At 35.8% G+C, this 18732-nt stretch overlaps 1 protein-coding gene across 3 annotated transcripts in view; it reads left to right on the top strand.

The window, feature by feature from the left end:
* The window catches only part of GCFC2 (GC-rich sequence DNA-binding factor 2), a 54156-nt gene that overhangs the window by 7773 nt on the left and 27651 nt on the right, over positions 1-18732 (top strand). For all 3 annotated transcript variants that reach the window (XR_004252136.2, XR_009209927.1, XM_032176577.2), the window contains exons 3-11: positions 699-923; positions 1832-1929; positions 6780-6895; positions 8652-8838; positions 10978-11101; positions 12398-12479; positions 13037-13149; positions 13903-14102; positions 15147-15297. Coding sequence is in view for 1 of the 3 variants with exons in the window: in XM_032176577.2 (XP_032032468.1) it covers positions 699-923; positions 1832-1929; positions 6780-6895; positions 8652-8838; positions 10978-11101; positions 12398-12479; positions 13037-13149; positions 13903-14102; positions 15147-15297 (1296 nt within the window). In the remaining 2 variants the exon portion in view is untranslated. The remainder of the gene's footprint in view (positions 1-698; positions 924-1831; positions 1930-6779; positions 6896-8651; positions 8839-10977; positions 11102-12397; positions 12480-13036; positions 13150-13902; positions 14103-15146; positions 15298-18732) is intronic.

Here is an 18732-nt window from a genome sequence, read left to right as displayed (position 1 = left end):
ATGATGTTTATGCTGTACAAAGTAAAGAAAAAAATAAGATAAGGCTCTCTTAAGAGTTGTTGTCATTTAAATTTTTTCACCTGGTAAATGAACCTGATTATTTTCTTTATACTTTTTAATGTCTCATGTTTATTCACGTGGGGCTCACTACAGAACTGCAGAGGCTAATTTGGCTTTGCTCTGTTACTGTTTGTAGTATGTTTCTGATTTCTTATAAGTGTGGGTAGGAGGGAAGGAGGGAAGGAGGACATCATAGTGTAGTATCTGTCTTGGTAAGTCAGACTGGTCTGTCACTGATCCTTCTAACTCCTGTAGCTCTCACTGATTGGGGAACACCACACTCAGCCCTCTCCACATCCCTGCGCTGACAATCTCAGACCTTCCAGAAATGAGAAATAGCCACCCCTCAACAAAGTGAGCAGTACCTCATGAGTAAGAGAGTTAAAAGATAAAATGAAGCAGTTTCAGTATATTTTCTGATACTTCTAGATTTGGTTGATTTTTCTAAATTGTATTTAATCTCTATTAAGTTTTCTTCCTTTGCTGATACAGATTTTGAGCCATTTATTAAAGTCACATTCATATATCAAAATAGCAAATAATTTAGGAAAATGGTGCTTTTTCTTTTTCTTAAATGTGAGGAATATTTACTTACATTGGGCTTTGGTTTTTAGTGTCCTCCTCTTTGTTTCCTTCAGTTAAGATCCCAGATGCAGCTTTTATTCAGGCAGCCCGCAGAAAACGTGAATTGGCCAGGGCCCAAGATGACTATATTTCTTTGGATGTAGAACATACCTCCTCCATCTCTGGTATGAAGAGAGAGAGTGAAGATGACCCTGAGAGTGAGCCTGATGACCATGAGAAGAGAATACCATTTACTCTAAGACCTCAAACACTTAGACAAAGGATGGCTGAGGAATCAAGTATGTATTTACCAATGTATGAGGATTAGGATATTTTTATTAGAATATGAGATAATCTCCATACAAAATGTAATATGCTGTCTCACATTTTAGAGTGTTGATAATGGTTTTCAACATCGATTTGGTCCATGATATTATGACCTCTAAAAGATGTATCTGTATCAAAATGTTATTATCAAGGAGTATGTGTAATAATGTTTATTAATGCCTGACCCGCCACCTTGATGTTTTTGGACAGGTTAAAAAAAATGTGCAGTATCTTATTTGCAAAACATTGAAAACGGTCGTTTTTACCTTTATAAATGTATTTTTTTTTAACATGGAAGCATCTATAGAGATTTTAGATGTCATGTATTAAAATCTTCCCTGCTGTAATAAAAAATTTCCTCTACCAATAATATTAAGCCTTAAAGGACTGTTTTCATATTTCTCATTTATGATACATGCATTTGACCAAGGTTTTTGTAACTTTAAATAGTATTTTTTTCAGAAAAAGACTTGGTTCCCTACAATTTATTTTTAAGTGTTTGGATTCTCAGGTAGTAATTGAGAGATCTTTGATTAAAAAAACCAAACATTTCATTCTTTCTCAGTTTTTTACAGTATAGGGCTATAGTGTTTTGAGTGGGATAGTTTGGTGATAGGAGTGTAGGTTATGGAGTCAGATCCCAGGATCCAGCTTCCAGCTTCAACATAGTCCTAAGACAGTTATTTAACCTCCCAATATTTGCATTTCCTCATTTGTGAAATGAGGGCAATAATAGTGCCTTCTTCCCAGAATTATTGTGAAGAATAAATAACATGTCAAGTGGTGCTAAGCCTTTGTATAATAAGCTCAAAAAATGTTGGCTGCTGCAATTAAAATGGAAAAATATTAAACGTTTACATGTGAACTTTTTTTCCGCTAGTAAGCAGAAATGAAGAAACAAGTGAAGAAAGTCAGGAAGATGAAAAGCAAGATACTTGGGAACAACAGCAAATGAGGAAAGCAGTTAAAATCATAGAGGTAATCATTTTTTATACCATGTGTATTAGATTCCTGTCGCTGCTATAACAAATTACCACAAACTTGGTGACTCAAAAGAACATTTATTCTCTCACAGCGTGGAGGCCAAAATCTGAAGTCAAGGTGTTGGCAGCACCTTGCTTCCTCCAAAGGCCCTGGGGGGTTGTGGGGAGCGGTAATTCTTCCTTGCCTTTTCCAACTTCTGGTCATTCCAGGTGTCTCTTGGCTCATGACTACATAACTCCTCTCTCTGCCTCTGTCTTCACGTGGCTTTTTCCATGTCTCTACTGTGTGTTTTTCTCGTAAGGATACTTGTCGTTGGGTTTAGGGCCTACTCAGATAGTCCAAGATCCTTCACTTAATTACAACCACAAAGACTTTTTCTCCAAATAAGGTCATGTTTGCACTTTCCAGGGATTATGTCATGGATGTATCTTTTGGGAGGCCTCCATTCAACCCACTATACTGTGCATATTATCTTATTTTTCCACTAGATTATAAATACCTTCCACTTGAGGGTACTATTTTTTTAATCTTTAATTTTATAATAATTGACAGTTTATATTGTACAAGTGCTTAAAAGTAAAATTTAGGCCTCAAGCTTTACTTTCAAACACCTGTTCTGTATAATACAAATATATCCAATTTTCTCTTTGGTCTGTTTTTTTCACTTCACAATACAACAGAGACATCTCACCACAATGGTATATCTACTTCAACTACATCTTAATGATTTCATAGCAATCTAGTGAATAGAGGTATTATCATTTATATATTAAATCTCATTATGTGATTTCGCATATAATTTTTTATTGTAGTGAACCCCGTGGTAAATATTATACACAAATTCATTGTATCTATGATACGTAACTGTTACATTTCTGCATACACAAATATAGTTTTGTGTTTTATTTAATTTTTTAAAAGATGTAAACAAAGTAAATATCCAACAATAGGGGTCTTGGTACAATACAGTAGGGTGGGATAAAGCGCTAAAAATGGTATCAGAAACCAAAGCCCAGGAGGCTGAGTCAGGTGGATCACTTGAGTCCAGGAGTTCAAGACTAGCCTGGGCAACATAGCCAAACCCTGCCGCTACAAAAAATACAAAAATTAGCCAGGCGTGGTGGCACATACCTGTAGTACTAGCTGCTTGGGGGGCTGAAATGGGAGGATTGCTTGAGCCCAGGAGGTCAAGGCTGCAGTGAGCCAAGATCACACCACTACACTTCAGCCTGGGTGACAGAGTGAGACCCTGTCTCATTTAAGAAAAAAAAAAAAACAAAAAACAACGCTAAAGCCCAGATTTGGCCAGGCATAGTGTCTCACACCTGTTATTCCAGCACTTTGGAAGGCCAAGGTGGGAGGATCACTTCAGCCCAGTAGTTTGAGACCAGCTTGAACAACACAGTGAGACCTGAGCTCTACTAAAAACAAATAAAACTAGCCAGGCATGGTGGGGCGTGCCTATAGTCCCAGCAACTTGGGAGGCTGAGCTGAGAGGATCACTTGAGCCCAGGAGTTCCGGATGCAGTGAGCTATGATCACACCACTGCACTCCAGCCTGGGCAACAGAGTGAGACCCTGTCACTAAAAATGAATGAATGAATGAATGAATGTAAAGTTTAAACAAGTAGTGAGCTTTGAAACCTAACAAATGTACTATACTTGGGGTTAAAAGTCCTAGATTTGGGCTCTGAGTCTGCTGCTAGAATATAAGCTCTATGAGGTCAAGAATTGCAATCATAGTATATATCAGAGGTTCCCAAACTTTGTCATTCATGGAGCCGTTAGTGTCTTGGTAATTTTATCATGATACTCGTAAGCCAAAAGAAGTACCAAACAATTCTATTTATTAAGTAGTTCAAAGACTTTGATACAATTTATGTCCTAAGAACTAACCATTGGGAAAAAATAATACAGATAAATTGAAGGCAAAACATTTTTATTTTATTTTTAAATAACCAAAATTCCTTACTAATGAAATGTGTATTCCTGTTAGGCATTGCATGACTTTTCAAACCTTGGAATCAGATTGGACACTGTCACTCTTATTTCCATATTGATGTTCACACAATACTTGTTTTTATCATAGCATCCTCCCAGAACCCAGCTCCACAAATACGACTTCATCAAAAGGAATGGAACACATTCTTTTTTTTTTTTTTTTGAGACAGAGTTTCTCTTTGTCACTGAGGCTGGAGTGCAGTGGCATGATCTCGGCTCACTGCAACCTCCACTTTCCAGGTTCAAGCAATTCTCGTGCCTCAGCTTCCTGAGTAGCTGGGACTACACGTACACACCACTACGCCTGATTGATTTTTTGTATTTTAGTAGAGATGGGGTTTCATCATGTTGCCTAGGTTGGTCTCAAACTCCTGAGCTCAGGCAGTCTGCCCACCTCAACCTCCCAAAGTGCTAGGATTACAGGCATGAGCCACCGTGTCTGGCCACATGGAACACATTCTAATGTAACTGTGAACTAAGAGCTAGTAGTCCAACAGATGTTGAGTATTATGGTTTTTCCCTAAAAAATTTAAAATGTCTCACTACACCCCTTTAAATTTGCTAGGATGCCTTTGCACACAGTTTAGGAACCACAATATGCATACAATTTTGAATTCTGATTTCCTTGCTTCACATACTATAAATTATCTTCTGTTGTTTTTATATCGTTATAACAACTGATTTTAATAGCTACATAATATTCACTGGAGTCACTGAATCATAATCCTAACCGTTCTTCATTTTGGACATTTTAGGTTATTTGCAATCTGATTTTTTTTTATTAACAAATAATCAGTGAATATTTATTTTTCCTCCTCTCCTTTCTTTTGTTCAGATGTGTGTTTTTGAACTATTCCTTTGTAATAATTGCCAAGAGTTGTATTATTCATCAAGAGATGAACATTTTTATGGCACTTCGTATATTTTTCTCTATTGCCGTTTAACGAAAACTTAGCTCAATCTGTAATGTCGCCAACATCATGGGAATATTTTACCATAATCTTGCCCTCTTTGGGTACAAGTATAGTCGGTGAAAATGGAATCTCACACTTATTTGATTTTCATTTTTATTGCTAATGTGAGTACATTTACTGATTCCTCTTTTTGAAAATCTACCATTTGCCACTGTGTTAGTTTCCTGTGGCTCCTGTAATAAATTACCACAGACTTGGTGGCTTAAAACAATAGAAGTTTATTCTGTCTGAGATCTGGAGGCCAGAAGTCCAAAATCAAAATGTCAGTAGAGCAACCCCCCTTTCCAGAAACTCTAGAGGAGAATCCATTCCTTGACTCTTCTGGTTTCTGGTGGCTGTTGGCATGCCTTGGCTTGCGGCCACATCTCTCTTTGTTGCATCTTCACATCTGCTTCTTCTCTTGTGTCCCAAAATTCCCTATCTCTTAGGATGGTACATGTAATTGTACTCACGCCCCATTGGGATAATCCAGGATATGCACCACATCTCAAAGTCTTAATTACATCTTTTGCCATATAATGAACATGAACATGAATGTGAACATGTTTTCGTGGGGTCACCATTAGCCTGCCATGGCCACTTACAACGATATACAACCTTTGCAGGAAGGGAGACAACTAAACAAAACAATTATATTGAAATCCTACAGGTTCTGTGACAGAACTCTGTGCAGGGTCCTGAGGTGGCACAAAGGAGCAAGTGGGTGGTCAGTTTTATAGGAAGGTAAGTGAAGAAGTTTGAGAAAGCATTTACAGAAGTGGTGATACTGAATGGGTCATTGACTGCAAAATATCAAGAGTGTTTGGAGATTTTGTAGGTATGTGTAGAGCTGGATGGGAGGCTTGGTGAGAACTGAAATGACAAAAGATGCTTCATGGAAAATATAAAAGGAATAGCTAAGCCAGTGAAATTGGCTAAATATCTGGTCAGTTTTCTTCATGTGTCTTTGTGTAAAATAGAGGTTCTTCAGGATCTTTTGAACATTCCAAGCATGGAGGAGCTGTGATTAGACAGAGGACACTAATGTGAAATGTACAATGTTATAAGATAAATGTTAGGAGTGCATTTCTTTACAAGGAACAGAAAACCCAAATAAGAATGTCTTGGCCGGGCGTGGTCACTCATGCCTGTAATCCCAATACTTTGGGAGGCCACGGGGGGCAGATCACGAGGTCAGGAGATCGAGACCATCCTGGCTAACACAGTGAAACCCCATCTCTACTAAAAATACACAAAAATTCGCCAGGCATGGTGGTGGGCGCCTGTAGTCCCAGCTACTCGGGAGGCTGAGGCAGGAGAATGGCGTGAACCCGGGAGGCAGAGCTTGCAGTGAGCCAAGATTGTGCCACTGGACTCCAGCCTGGGCGACGGAACGAGACTCCGTCTCAAAAAAAAAAAAGAATGTCTTAAAGAAAAGTAAAAACTTTACCTACAAACCCTCCAGCAGACTTCCATTTACTTTACATTGACTAGAATGGAGTTGGAGTTAAATAGGTACTTCTATCATGGAAATAGGTGTCAGGTCAGTCAGACAGGTCTGTCTACTCCACAAATTAATATTCATGAAGGATTGTTGTTTCTTAAAAAACTGAGTGACTTTCTGAGAGTACATTAGACCATAACCAAAATTAGCTTCAAAACTAAACTTTTTTAAAAATGTAGTTTTTAGAATTTGCTTCTTAAATATGAATTTAAACTTCTAAATTTTAAAACTGAATTTAAAAACATTTTATTGGGACCATGAAAAATTACAAAGACATGGAATTTTTTAGCTTGAAGAGACCTTGGATCATCCAGTCCCTTTTCATGCTATTAATGTTTCAAAGGTAAATGAAATGGTTTTGTAAAAATCTATTTTTACTTTTTTAGGAAAGAGACATAGATCTTTCCTGTGGCAGTGGATCTTCAAAAGTGAAGAAATTTGATACTTCCATTTCATTTCCACCGGTAAATTTAGAAATTATAAAGAAGCAATTAAATATTAGGTGAGCAATACTCATTTTGAAATTTACATTTGTCCTAGATAATTAATACTAAAGATATAGCACTATATTCTTTTAGATTATTAAGTACTGATATTAAACAGACTTATAGGGGGGAAAAAGGATCTCCTGTGTTATCATACTAACACAATTTATTTCATTTTTGTATACAGTAGTCCCTCCCATATCTGCATTTTTGCCTTCTATGGTTTCAGTTATCAGTGGTGAAACCATGGTCCAAAAATATTGAATGGAAAATTCCAGAAATAAACAATTCATATGTTTTAAATTGCATGCTGTTCTAAGTAGTGTGATGACATCTTGAGCTGCCCTGCTTCATCCTGCCCAGGATGAGAATCATCCTTTTGTCCAGCATCTCTGCTGTGTAAGCCAGCAGCCTGTTAGTCACATAGTAACCATCTCAGTTATTAGATCAACTATTGCAGTATCACAGTGCTTGTGTTCAGGTAACCCTTATTTTACTTAATGGCCCCAGAGTGCAGGTGTACTGTATGTAATATATAAATTAAACTTTATCATAGTTATGTATGTATAGGGAAAAAACAGCATATATAGGCTTTGGTATTATTTGCATTCACTGGGGGTCTTGGAACCTATCCCCATGATTAAGGGGTGACTACCATACGTCTTTTTAGTCTTTATATCATATTTTACATGGTTAAAATCAGTAAATACAAAATTCTTCTTTTCTATTTAATATGATTATAAGCATTTTTCTATATTACCAAATAGCCTTTAATTTTTTAAAAAAACTATCATGTTTGTCCATATAGTTGTTATATCATAATTTACTTAAATATTTCTCTGTTGGACGTTTTGATCTAGAACAGGAGTCAACAAGTGTCTTTTTGTGTAAAAGGCTGGATAGTAAATATTTTAGGCTTTAAGAGCTAGACGATTGCTGTTGTAACTGCTCAACTCTATGTTACAGCATGAAAACAGCCATAGACAATATGTAAACATATAAGCATGTATGTGTTCCAATATAACTTTATTTTTGAAAACAAAGGATGGACTGGTAGTTTGCCAGCCCCCTAGAATACAAAGATAACCTTGCATTAGGGATAAAAAAGAGGCAGCAGATCATTGATTTATCTTTGCATTTTATTTTACTTTATCTAGATAATTTTATTGTATTTTATTTTTTATTAACTAGGTTTTTTATTAAAAAAATAAATTAAATAACCAGTGGAAAGGATATACAGAACAAAGTAAATTACCACCCTCCCTAGAGGAAACCATTGCTACCAGTTTCTTATGTTTTCTTCCAGAAGTGGTCTATATGTGTATCTTTATAAGCACATATATACTTATATATTCCCCTGTTTTTATACAAAAAAGGACATTATGTACCCTGCTCTGTACCTAGTTTTTTCCACATAATATTTACTTGTAAGTTCACTGCTATAAGTCAAAAATATTCTACTTAACTAAAACATTTTATTAATAATGCCTACTATACATTATTATCTTGATTAATTTCTTAATTCTCACTCTCCTTTATATAAAGCAAAGAAAGATTCTGAAAGACAAATGCAAGAAAACTTGAAGAGAGAATATTTGGCCTAAGCAAGTGCTAAAGGGTTTCCTTTTATTGTTGTGTTCTTTGCTTATCTAGTCTATAAACCCAGATTTATATGATTGTCAGTTTCCTTGGTGGTCTTTGAAAATATTTACATTAGATTGCTACTTTTAAAAGAGTTTGAAAAATAAACTAATTTTTATTTTATTTATTTAGATTAACATTACTACAGGAAACTCACCGCTCACACCTGAGAGAGTATGAAAAATATGTACAAGATGTCAAAAGCTCAAAGAGTACCATCCAGAACCTAGAGAGTTCATCAAATCAAGCTCTAAATTGTAAATTCTATAAAAGCATGAAAATTTATGTGGAAAATTTAATTGACTGCCTTAATGAAAAGGTACATATCAATATTTATTTATATCATTTCCTTTTTTGGAGAAAACCCCTTATGCAATTAAGAAAAGTGTAAATCTCACAATTAGATACTTTTCTCTAGTATTTTTCCTACAAATTTTTAAAATAAGATGATAGTAAGCATTCTCTTAATGTTGGATATTCAAGTTTTTTGCAACTATTTTATTATTGTAAGTAACATTGTATAAAATTTCGTATATAAATTTTTGTTGCAATTTCATCTGTTTAAGGAAAATTCCTTGAAAATGAAGTCAAATAAAATGAATTATTAAGTCTAAATATTTTTAAGGCTTATGAAACGTTACAAAATTGACCTCCAGAAAGATTGTGCCAGTTTTATTAGTTTACTAGATTAGGAATAAATGGATTTTGTTTTTATATATCATATTTTGATCTCAAGCAAACTCTTTGGTTTTCTTCTTGTGAATTATTTGTTTCTTGTCTTTACCGTTTTATCTTTGTGGTTCTTAGTGGAGATTTTTTTCTTTTTCTTTTCTAGTTTTGTTAGAGTATGAACAATTCTTTATAGCTTAAAATTTTTTAATGCTTTATCCTACATAATGTGAACTTACCAGTTTTGTCTTTTGAATTTTTTTGTAGTGGTTTTTCTTTCAACGTTCAGATGTTTTGAAATTTTTGTTTTTAGTTTTTGTTTTATGCATACTAAGTTCTTACATTGGGGCAGGCCTTCAGTTGTCCATTTTTAAAAATAGATTAACCATTTCAATAAATTATTCTCTACTTTCCACATTATTTTTGTTATTTTTATTTTATTTTTTTCGTGAGGGGGACAGAATCTCGCTCTGTCACCCAGGCTGGACTGTAGTAGCACGATCTCAGCTCACTGCAACCTCCTCCTCTTAGGTTCAAGCGATTCTCGTGCCTCAGCCTCCCAAGTAGCTGGGACTACAGGCATGCACCACCACACCCAGCTAATGTTTTGTATTTTTAGTAGAGACAGGGTTTTGCCATGTTGCCCAAGCTAGTCTGGAACTCCTGAGCTCGGGCAATCCACCTGTCTCAGCCTCCCAAAGTGCTAGGATTATAGGCCTGAGCCACCTCACTCAGCCCACATTATTTTTTGTTTATAATTAAAATGTTGCTAAACAATGGGATGCTTTGTCCCAGTTGTTGTTTTAAGTTGGCTATCTTCTACTATCACTTGGTAGTTACTTTCTGAAGTATTTATTACAATGTAATTTTCTTTTTTCATTCGCCCTTGAAAAATTACACTGTTAAAATTTTGTCAGCCTGTGCATTAATGTATTCATAGCAGCAGCTGTGGAGTATCAATGGAGGAGGAGGAATTGTTGCTCCCCAGAATATGGGAGTTTCAATTTCAACTAGTCTCATTTATGTATCACATCACAACTTACCTGTCTCTGGTTAGTTTTTCTCCATTCCCCGATTTTTCAAATTTCACCAGCTTTGAGTGCCCCTACCTACTTTCCACACCCTCAGCCTGTGAAAACATCTGTACCCTTCATTTTTTCCTATTCTTCTGTCTCAAAAAACAATCTTCTGTCTCAAAATTTAATGCATGTTCCTGACTCCATCCATTTGGTTTCTTTTTTTTTTTTTCTTTTGAGACAGAGCCTCGCTCTGTTGCCCAGGCTGGAGTGCAGTGGCATGATCTCAGCTCACTGTAACCTCCACCTCCAGGGTTCAAGCGATTCTCCTGCCTCCGTCTCCTGAGTAGCTGGGATTGAAGGCAGGTGCCACTGCACCTGGCTAATTTTTATTTTGTTAGTAGAGAAGGGATTTCGCTATGTTGGCCAGGCTGGCCTTGAATTCCTGACCTCAGGTGATCTGCCCACCTCCCAAAGTGCTGGGATAACAGGCATGAACTACCATACCTGGCCCCCATTTAGTTTATCTATCTCTGATAATTATAACAGTTCCAGTAGACTAAGTCAATTTTCTGATTTTTAATATTAAAAGTATTGGCAGCTAGGTCTGTTGCACACAATGTTTTATACTTGAGATGTGATAGTATTGGGAATGTTGCTTTGAGAATTAAGCATATAAATATGCTTATGTATCTTCTAGATATTCCTTTTGTGTATATTTATATATTTCATTATTGATGACCTGCAAAATGTTATTTATATGTGTATTTCAGATTATCAACATCCAAGAAATAGAATCATCCATGCATGCACTCCTTTTAAAACAAGCTATGACCTTTATGAAACGCAGGCAAGATGAATTAAAACATGAATCAATGTATTTACAACAGTTATCACGTTAGTGTTTTTCTTGTTCAATACAATTTGTTATTCATTAAGCTAAATTATGTGAAGGATAAAAATATTTTTATTTTTATAAACATGTTTTTCATGTATTTTCCCACAAACCCTTTACCCACCAACTTCCAAAAACTCAAAACATTTAGAAATAGGACTTAAGAATGTTTTAAATTAAGTCCAAGACTAAAAAATAAACATAACTTCCAATTATTTACTATTTCAGACAGAATATGTACATAGCCATTTAGAGAATATTTTGAGACAAGTTTACATGATTCTGTAGACTCTGTCAGAAGTCTAACTTCATAGTTTCAGAGCCCTTTTACAGATCGGTTCTGGTGAGTTTCAGTACAGATTTATCTTTAAGATCTCATTATATAAAATACGGATGCCTCCTTTTTTTTTTTTTTCACATTGATTTTGTACTTTCAGAGATATCTTCCTTTGATTAAGGTGCTATCAGGAGATAGTGAAAGACCATAACCAAGTAGCTAGTAAATGCAAAGGCAAAGTGACTTTCAGTGAAACACACAACCCTTAGTGGATCATAAATAATGGTATTACATATTAAAATAAGAAATAATGTGAATAGAATACAGTAGTCCCTCTAATCTGCAGTTTTGCTTTCCACAGTTTCAGTCAACAATGGTCCAAAAATGAATAAGTACAGTACAATAAGATATTTTGAGAGAGAGATACCCAACATTCGTATAACTTACAATATATTATTTTCATTGTTCTACTTTATTGCTATTGTTAGTCTCTTACAGTGCCTAATTTATAAATTAAACTTTATCATAGGTGTGTATATAGAGGAAAAAACAAATAGGGTTTGGCGCTATATGCAGTTTCAGGCATCCACTGGGGTTCTTAGAATGTATCCCTTGCAGATTAGGGGAGATTCCTGTATTGGTAAAGCCAGTATTTCTTGCATTTGGCTATGAAAAAAACTGGTAAAAACTGGAAAAGAATATGAGGAAACGAAACTTTGTGGTAGAACTTTGTTGCTGCTCTCAATGACAGCAAAAGTACACCAGCCAAAGTACATTTTTAGGCTAACATTTTCACCAGCCAAAATACATTTTTAGGCTAACGAACCTCATGCCTGTTAATATTGCAATAAAGAGTTAACATTGAAATTTCACTGCATAATTAATTGCAAAATTTAAGCATATTTATGTATTTACATATGCATATATGTTTATATATCCATGATATTACCTTTATTTTCAAAGCATTTTACTTTTTTCTTTTGAGAATTTGTAGTATGAAGTCAGTTTTATTTATTAACAGGCAAAGATGAGACATCCACAAGTGGAAACTTCGCAGTAGATGAAAAAACTCAGTGGATTTTAGAAGAGATTGAATCTCGAAGGTACCTATATAAAGTGAAGATTTAAAGAAAGCATCATTGAGCAAGTACTTTTCACTACTTAAATATAATTAACCACATGATGTCATTAACTATACCTGATATACATTATTAATTTGTGAGAATAATAGAAAAGCAAAATTTAGTAAAACCATACTTGACTGCTTTAAAGACACATTGGTGTATTTGGATCAGTTAAAAGGGGTGGGTAAAATGACATTTGTCAGGCTGGGAATTCCTTGTAACTAGAAGCCGGTCCTAATTATAATTACCCCCTCTTCAGAATCTGGTTAGCCCATGGGAATGTCCTAAATGGGAATGTCTTACAAGAAAAAACAAAACAAAACAAAAAATGCAGAACCACCAATTCAAACTAATGAAACTAAAAATGTCAAAAATATTAATAAAATTGTGTGCTGATATGATAGTGTATTTCTGGCCATTTAAAATAAATGATAAAATTACCTATTTTCAGCAAGAGGTTAAAAAAAAATTTAAGCATTTATTTTCAGCAAGAACTATTTACTTTTTGTTTATTTTGGGTTTGTTGCAAAATATAGGACAAAAAGAAGACAAGCAAGGGTGCTTTCTGAGAATTGTAACCATCAAGAAGGGACATCTAGTGATGATGAACTGCCTTCAGCAGAGATGATTGACTTCCAAAAAAGCCAAGGTCAGTTACCAATTTTCTAATATATTGTGGTTTGAGTTTTGAAATGGTGAGAAACACTTTGCTGGGATTGCCCTTAATAAGTACATAAGCTATATAAAACAGTTAGGTAAATTCAGGAAAAATGAAACACATTATTCCTCTGTAAGACTCTTTTCTCTGAAAAAATGGAATAAAATGAAGGAAGGAACATAGTGAGTATTCTTGCATCTTCATAGTTTTTTCTCTTAGACATTCTCCTATTACTAATGAACATCTTCATTTCATTTCGTTACCACACATACTTTCTATATTGTCATTTTTAACGTAAAACATTTGAATTTGGTGAAACTTTTTAGCATGATGAGAAGATAAGATGCATATAGTTGAAAAATTCTGGGCTCTGGATTTAAATAAATTTGGGTTCTAAGGGAGATTTTTTTTCTGTGTAATCTTAGACAAATGTCTTGACGTCCCTAAATTTGATGTTGTTTTGTCTGTAAATAAGTAGACTATACCTATATGGTATGGAAGATAGCTACGATGATAAAATGAGATTAATGCATTTCTGTTGGCGTATAGCAGGGGTATATATGGTAGCTTTTATTAGTGTTGATGTTATTACTTTGTTGATAAAGTGATTTAGTAAAAATTTATATTAATATAAAAGGACAAATTTTAGCTCAATTGATTACAGTCCGGCATGACCATGTTTTTAAGGAAGCATACTTAAAGTTCACAACATAAAATGCATAAGGAGACTTATTTTGTTTACAGGTGACATTTTACAGAAACAGAAGAAAGTTTTTGAAGATGTGCATGATGATTTTTGTAATATCCAGAATATTTTGTTGAAATTTCAGCAATGGCGAGAAAAGTTTCCTGACTCCTATTATGAAGCTTTCATTAGTTTATGCATACCAAAGCTTTTAAATCCCCTAATACGAGTTCAGTTGATTGATTGGAATCCTCTTAAGGTATTTATGCTTAACATGTGAAAAATTATCCTGATTACATTAGTTACTTAAATTCCCTTACTATTATGTTAGCCATTAAATACCTTACCCTTAGAGTTGGAGCTGAAATTTAGAGCTTTGGAACAATAGTCAGAAAATGTGTGCTTTCAGCTACATTCTTCTTTTCTTGGCTCTCACTTGATTTTTAGGCTGAGCATCATTAACATCAGTAAAGCAAACACTTTTTTTTTAGCTTCTTGTACATTAAATTTAAAATCCTCCCAGAAAGTATAAGGTACTGTTGGGTTTGGAGAAAGTAGATATAAAAGCCTTGTTTCAAAAATTCTTAAGTTGGAGATGACATACTGGGAAGAGCTGCTTAGGGTTGCATTGAGAAGGTGGAATGCAAGCCTTTGAAGAGTTTATGGTTAAAAGGATGAATCAGAAAGGGAAAGGTGTTTCATAAAGGTATAAAGGGAGAAATATTATTTCAGGAGCTAGAAATTGCACAGATATTTAGATCCTACGTTAAGAAATATAAACTCTATTCACTGAATTTGACTGACTAAAAGAAAAAAAAAAAGAAGTATGAACTCAGCAACTGCCTACTGTGTAATAGGACCTTTAACTAAATCACATACAAATTACATAGTTAAGCTTATGTGGATTAAAGGGGCCAGAAATAAACTTTGCTTGAAGTGGATGAATTTTTTTATAAACAAATTCCATGGCTGTTTCAAGTGCCTAACATGCGTATTTTGCTCCTAGCAGAGTACTTGCCATGTGGTAGACGGTAAAGGCTCCGGCACACACTAGGTAGTTGTTGAGTGTTCGTTGAGTGATTGAATGCATGAAATGCAGCTTCTTGTTATGTCACTTAGACACCATGTCTCAGTCATGCTGTCGTGCCATCCTGCCTAGCCTTGGTTGTCTAGTGTTAAAATAGGGAATTAATCTCCTCTGATCTTAGAAAAGCTCTGGTGATTATTGAAAAAAATAATAACTATTTTAAAATACACTAATGTTGAAGGATTTCTTTATAACTTTTATAATTTTCTTTGTAAGTTGGATTCCACAGGTTTAAAAGAGATGCCATGGTTCAAATCTGTGGAAGAATTTGTGGATAGCAATGTAGAAGATTCAAAGAAGGAAAGTAGTTCAGATAAAAAAATCTTGTCTACGATCATCAACAAAACAATTATTCCCCGACTTACAGGTACTGCTTCGTAACCTTGATAAAATTAAATTATTTTCTGACAGAGTATATAAGGTTGTTAATTTCTGTTATAGTCACAAAGTTTTTTCATAAGTTTTTAAACACAAGGAAATGTTATATGTAGTAAAAATCAACAGCTGTCAAATGTAAGGTGGTTAAAAAATTTGTGTTTGTACAGGTGGTTGGCTACCAAACTGCTAATACTCAGATTGATTCTAATCCTCATCTGACGTATCATCAGCAGTTCCAACAGTTAACCCTTCTTTCTTCCTAGAAACATTGTCTTTACTTGGCTACCAAAATACCACAGTCTTAGTTTCCTGCCCACCTCTCTGGTCTTTGCAGTCTGCTTGTCACCTCTTTGACTTCCAAGTGCTACAGTATCTCCAGATTCAGGTCACTTACCATCTCTTTTCTATTTACTTCAGTCACTTAGTATTTAAAGTCAGTTTAGTGTTTGTGGCACTCCTGCTGCTTTTATGACACTTCAGTCATTTTTTAGCACACTTCCATCCATATTACATGTGTCCTTTTTTCCCCTTAACTTCTCTAATTATGGTTCTTATCCTTTTCTTTAAAAAAACATTGCTTCATCTGGGAGTGGTGGCTCACGCCTGTAATCTCGGCACTTTGGGAGGCCAAGGTGGGTAGATCACCTGAGGTCAGGAGTTCGAGACCAGCCTGGCCAACATGGCGAAACCTCGTCTCTACTAAAAATACAAAAAATTAGCTGGGCATGGTGGCAGGCACCTGTAATCCCAGCTGCTCAGGAGGCTGAGGCAGGAGAATTGCTTAAATCCTGGAGGCAAAGGTTGCAGTGAGCCGAGATGGTGCCATTGCACTCCAGCCTGGGTGACGAGTGAAACTCCGTCTCAAAAAAAAAAAAAAAAAATTGCTTCATTTCACTCACATTTGCCACTAGCAGCTATGAACACTTAACATTAATGCTTGTGCTTCAGACCTTAGCGTGAAGTCTTTTGTTTTACCTGTGTACTTGATAAGGATCCATTTCACTATGTCACTGAGAAAGAAATTTTACAGCAAAGACTGCAAAACTCTTATTTAATTTTTTGTGTGTTTGTTTTTGAGACAGGGTCTTCCTCTGTCATCCAGACTGGAGTACAGTGGTGTGAACATTGCTCAAGGCAGTCTTGAATTCCTGGGGTCAAGTGATCCTCCTGCCTCAGCCTCACAATTAGCTAGGACTCCAGGCGCATGCCACCACACCCAGCTAATTTTTAAAAGATATTTTTAGAGACAAGGTCTTGCTGTGTTGCCCAGGCTAGTCTCAAACTCCTGGCCTCAAGAGACCCTTCCCCTCAGCTTCCCAAAGCACTGAGATTATAGGCGTGAGTCACCATGCCCAGCCTAGAAGTTGGAAGCAATTAGCCTTATAATTGCTTCTTAGGCAATTTGATTATAAGATTTTGGCTGGGTGCAGTTGCTCGTGCCTGTAATCCCAGCACTTCGCAAGGCCGAGGCGGGAGGATCACTTGAGCACAGGAGTTCCAGACCAGCCTGGGCAACATGGTGAAACCCCATCTATATTTATAAATTTAAAATTAAAAAAAAAATAAAAACTTTCAAGATTTTATTTCAATGAAACTTATGGTGCATTTGTGGGGTGTATTAGAAAGTTACTATTTTTAACTAGCTCTACTAATGATAGAATGCATGTGCCTAATTTAAGCACTCTGCTGAAAAAATCAAAATACTAATGATGAAACAGTCCCACAAATAAGTAGCTTTGTGAAAAATTAACAGTGACTGAGTTCCAATAGTGGTTGAATTCTACATATATTTCAAAGATAGCACTAACAGAATGTGCTAATGGATTGGTTGTGCAGCAAGAGAGAAAGAGAGGAATCAAGAATGGGTCCATTCAGGAATTGGCCTGAGCAACTAGAAGGACAGAGGTGCCATTTCCTGAAATGAAAAAGTCTGACAGGAGTATGCTTAATGTGGGGGGCTGTATTAGCAGCTCAGTTTGGGACATGTTGAGTTTGAAGTATCTGTAATCTAAGTGGAAATGACAAGTCAGTTGTTGAATACATGAGTCTTAAAGGGGGAGGTCCAGCCAGAAGGTATAAGTTTGGAATTTATCCACATGACATTTATTGATGGCATTTAATGTATAAAATTGGCTTTGAATACCAAGTGAGTGAATATAAACAGAAAAGAGAAGGTAAGTAACCTGAATCCTGAGATACTATAGCACTTGGAAGTCAAAGAGATGACAAGCAGACAGCAAAGACCAGAGAGGTGGGCAGATAACTAAGAGTGTGGTATTTTGGAAGCCACGTAAAGACAGTGTTTCTAGGAAGAAAGAAGGGTCAACTGTTGGAATAGTTGATGATAAGTCAGATGAGGATTAGAATCAATCATTGGAGTTTGCTATGTGAATGTCTTCTGTGATTTGCTAAGAGCGCATTAGGTAGACTGATAAGAGATAAGGCCTAATTAAAGGGAAATCAAGAACAAGTGAGAAGAGAGAAACTGGAGATAGAAGTTTAGATAGTACTTTGAGGAATTTTGTTGTAAAAGATAGGAGGGAAATGGAACAATACTAGAGGAGGAAGTAGGGCTAAGGGAGATTTTTTTGTTTGTTTATTATTATACTTTAAGTTCTGGGGTACATGTGCAGAATGTGCAGGTTTGTTACATAGGTGTACACGTGCCATAGTGTTTGCTGCACTCATCAACTTGTCATCTACATTAGGTATTTCTCCTAATGCTATCTCACCCCTAGTCCCCTGACCCCTGACAGGCCCCGGTGTGTAATGTTCCCCTCCCTGTCCATGTGTTCTCATTGTTCAACTCCCACTTATGAGTGAGAACATGTGGTGTTTGCTTTTGTGTTCTTGTGTTAGTTTGCTGAGAATGATGGTTTCCAGCTTCATCCATGTCCCTGCAAAGGACATAAACTCATCCTGTTTTATGGCTGCATAGTATTCCATGGTATATATGTGCTACATTTTCTTTATCCAGTCTGTCACTGATGGGCATTTGGGTTGGTTCCAAGTCTTTGCTATTGTGAATAGTGCCGCAATAAACATACGTGTGCATGTGTCATTATAGCAGCATAATTTATAATCCTTTGGGTATATACCCAGTAATGGGATGGCTGGGTCAAATGGTATTTCTAGTTCTAGATCCTTGAGGAATCGCCACACTGTCTTCCACAATGGTTGAACTAGTTTACAGTCCCACCAACAGTGTAAAAGTGTTCCTATTTCTCCACATCCTCTCTTTGAATTGTGATGTTAGGATGTCGATTTTAGATCTTTCCTGCTTTCTGTTGTGGGCATTTAGTGCTATAAATTTCGCTCTACACACTGCTTTAAATGTGTCCTAGAGATTCTGGTACGTTGTGTCTTTGTTCTCATTGGTTTCAAAGAACATCTTTACTTCTGCCTTCATTTCGTTATTTACCCA

The sequence above is a fragment of the Hylobates moloch genome, unplaced genomic scaffold, assembly GCF_009828535.3.
Source record: "Hylobates moloch isolate HMO894 unplaced genomic scaffold, HMol_V3 SCAFFOLD_15, whole genome shotgun sequence".
In the NCBI taxonomy this organism is placed as follows: Eukaryota; Metazoa; Chordata; class Mammalia; order Primates; family Hylobatidae; genus Hylobates; species Hylobates moloch.
Note: the sequence above shows the minus strand (reverse complement) of the source record. Positions and strands in the feature narration are given on the sequence as shown.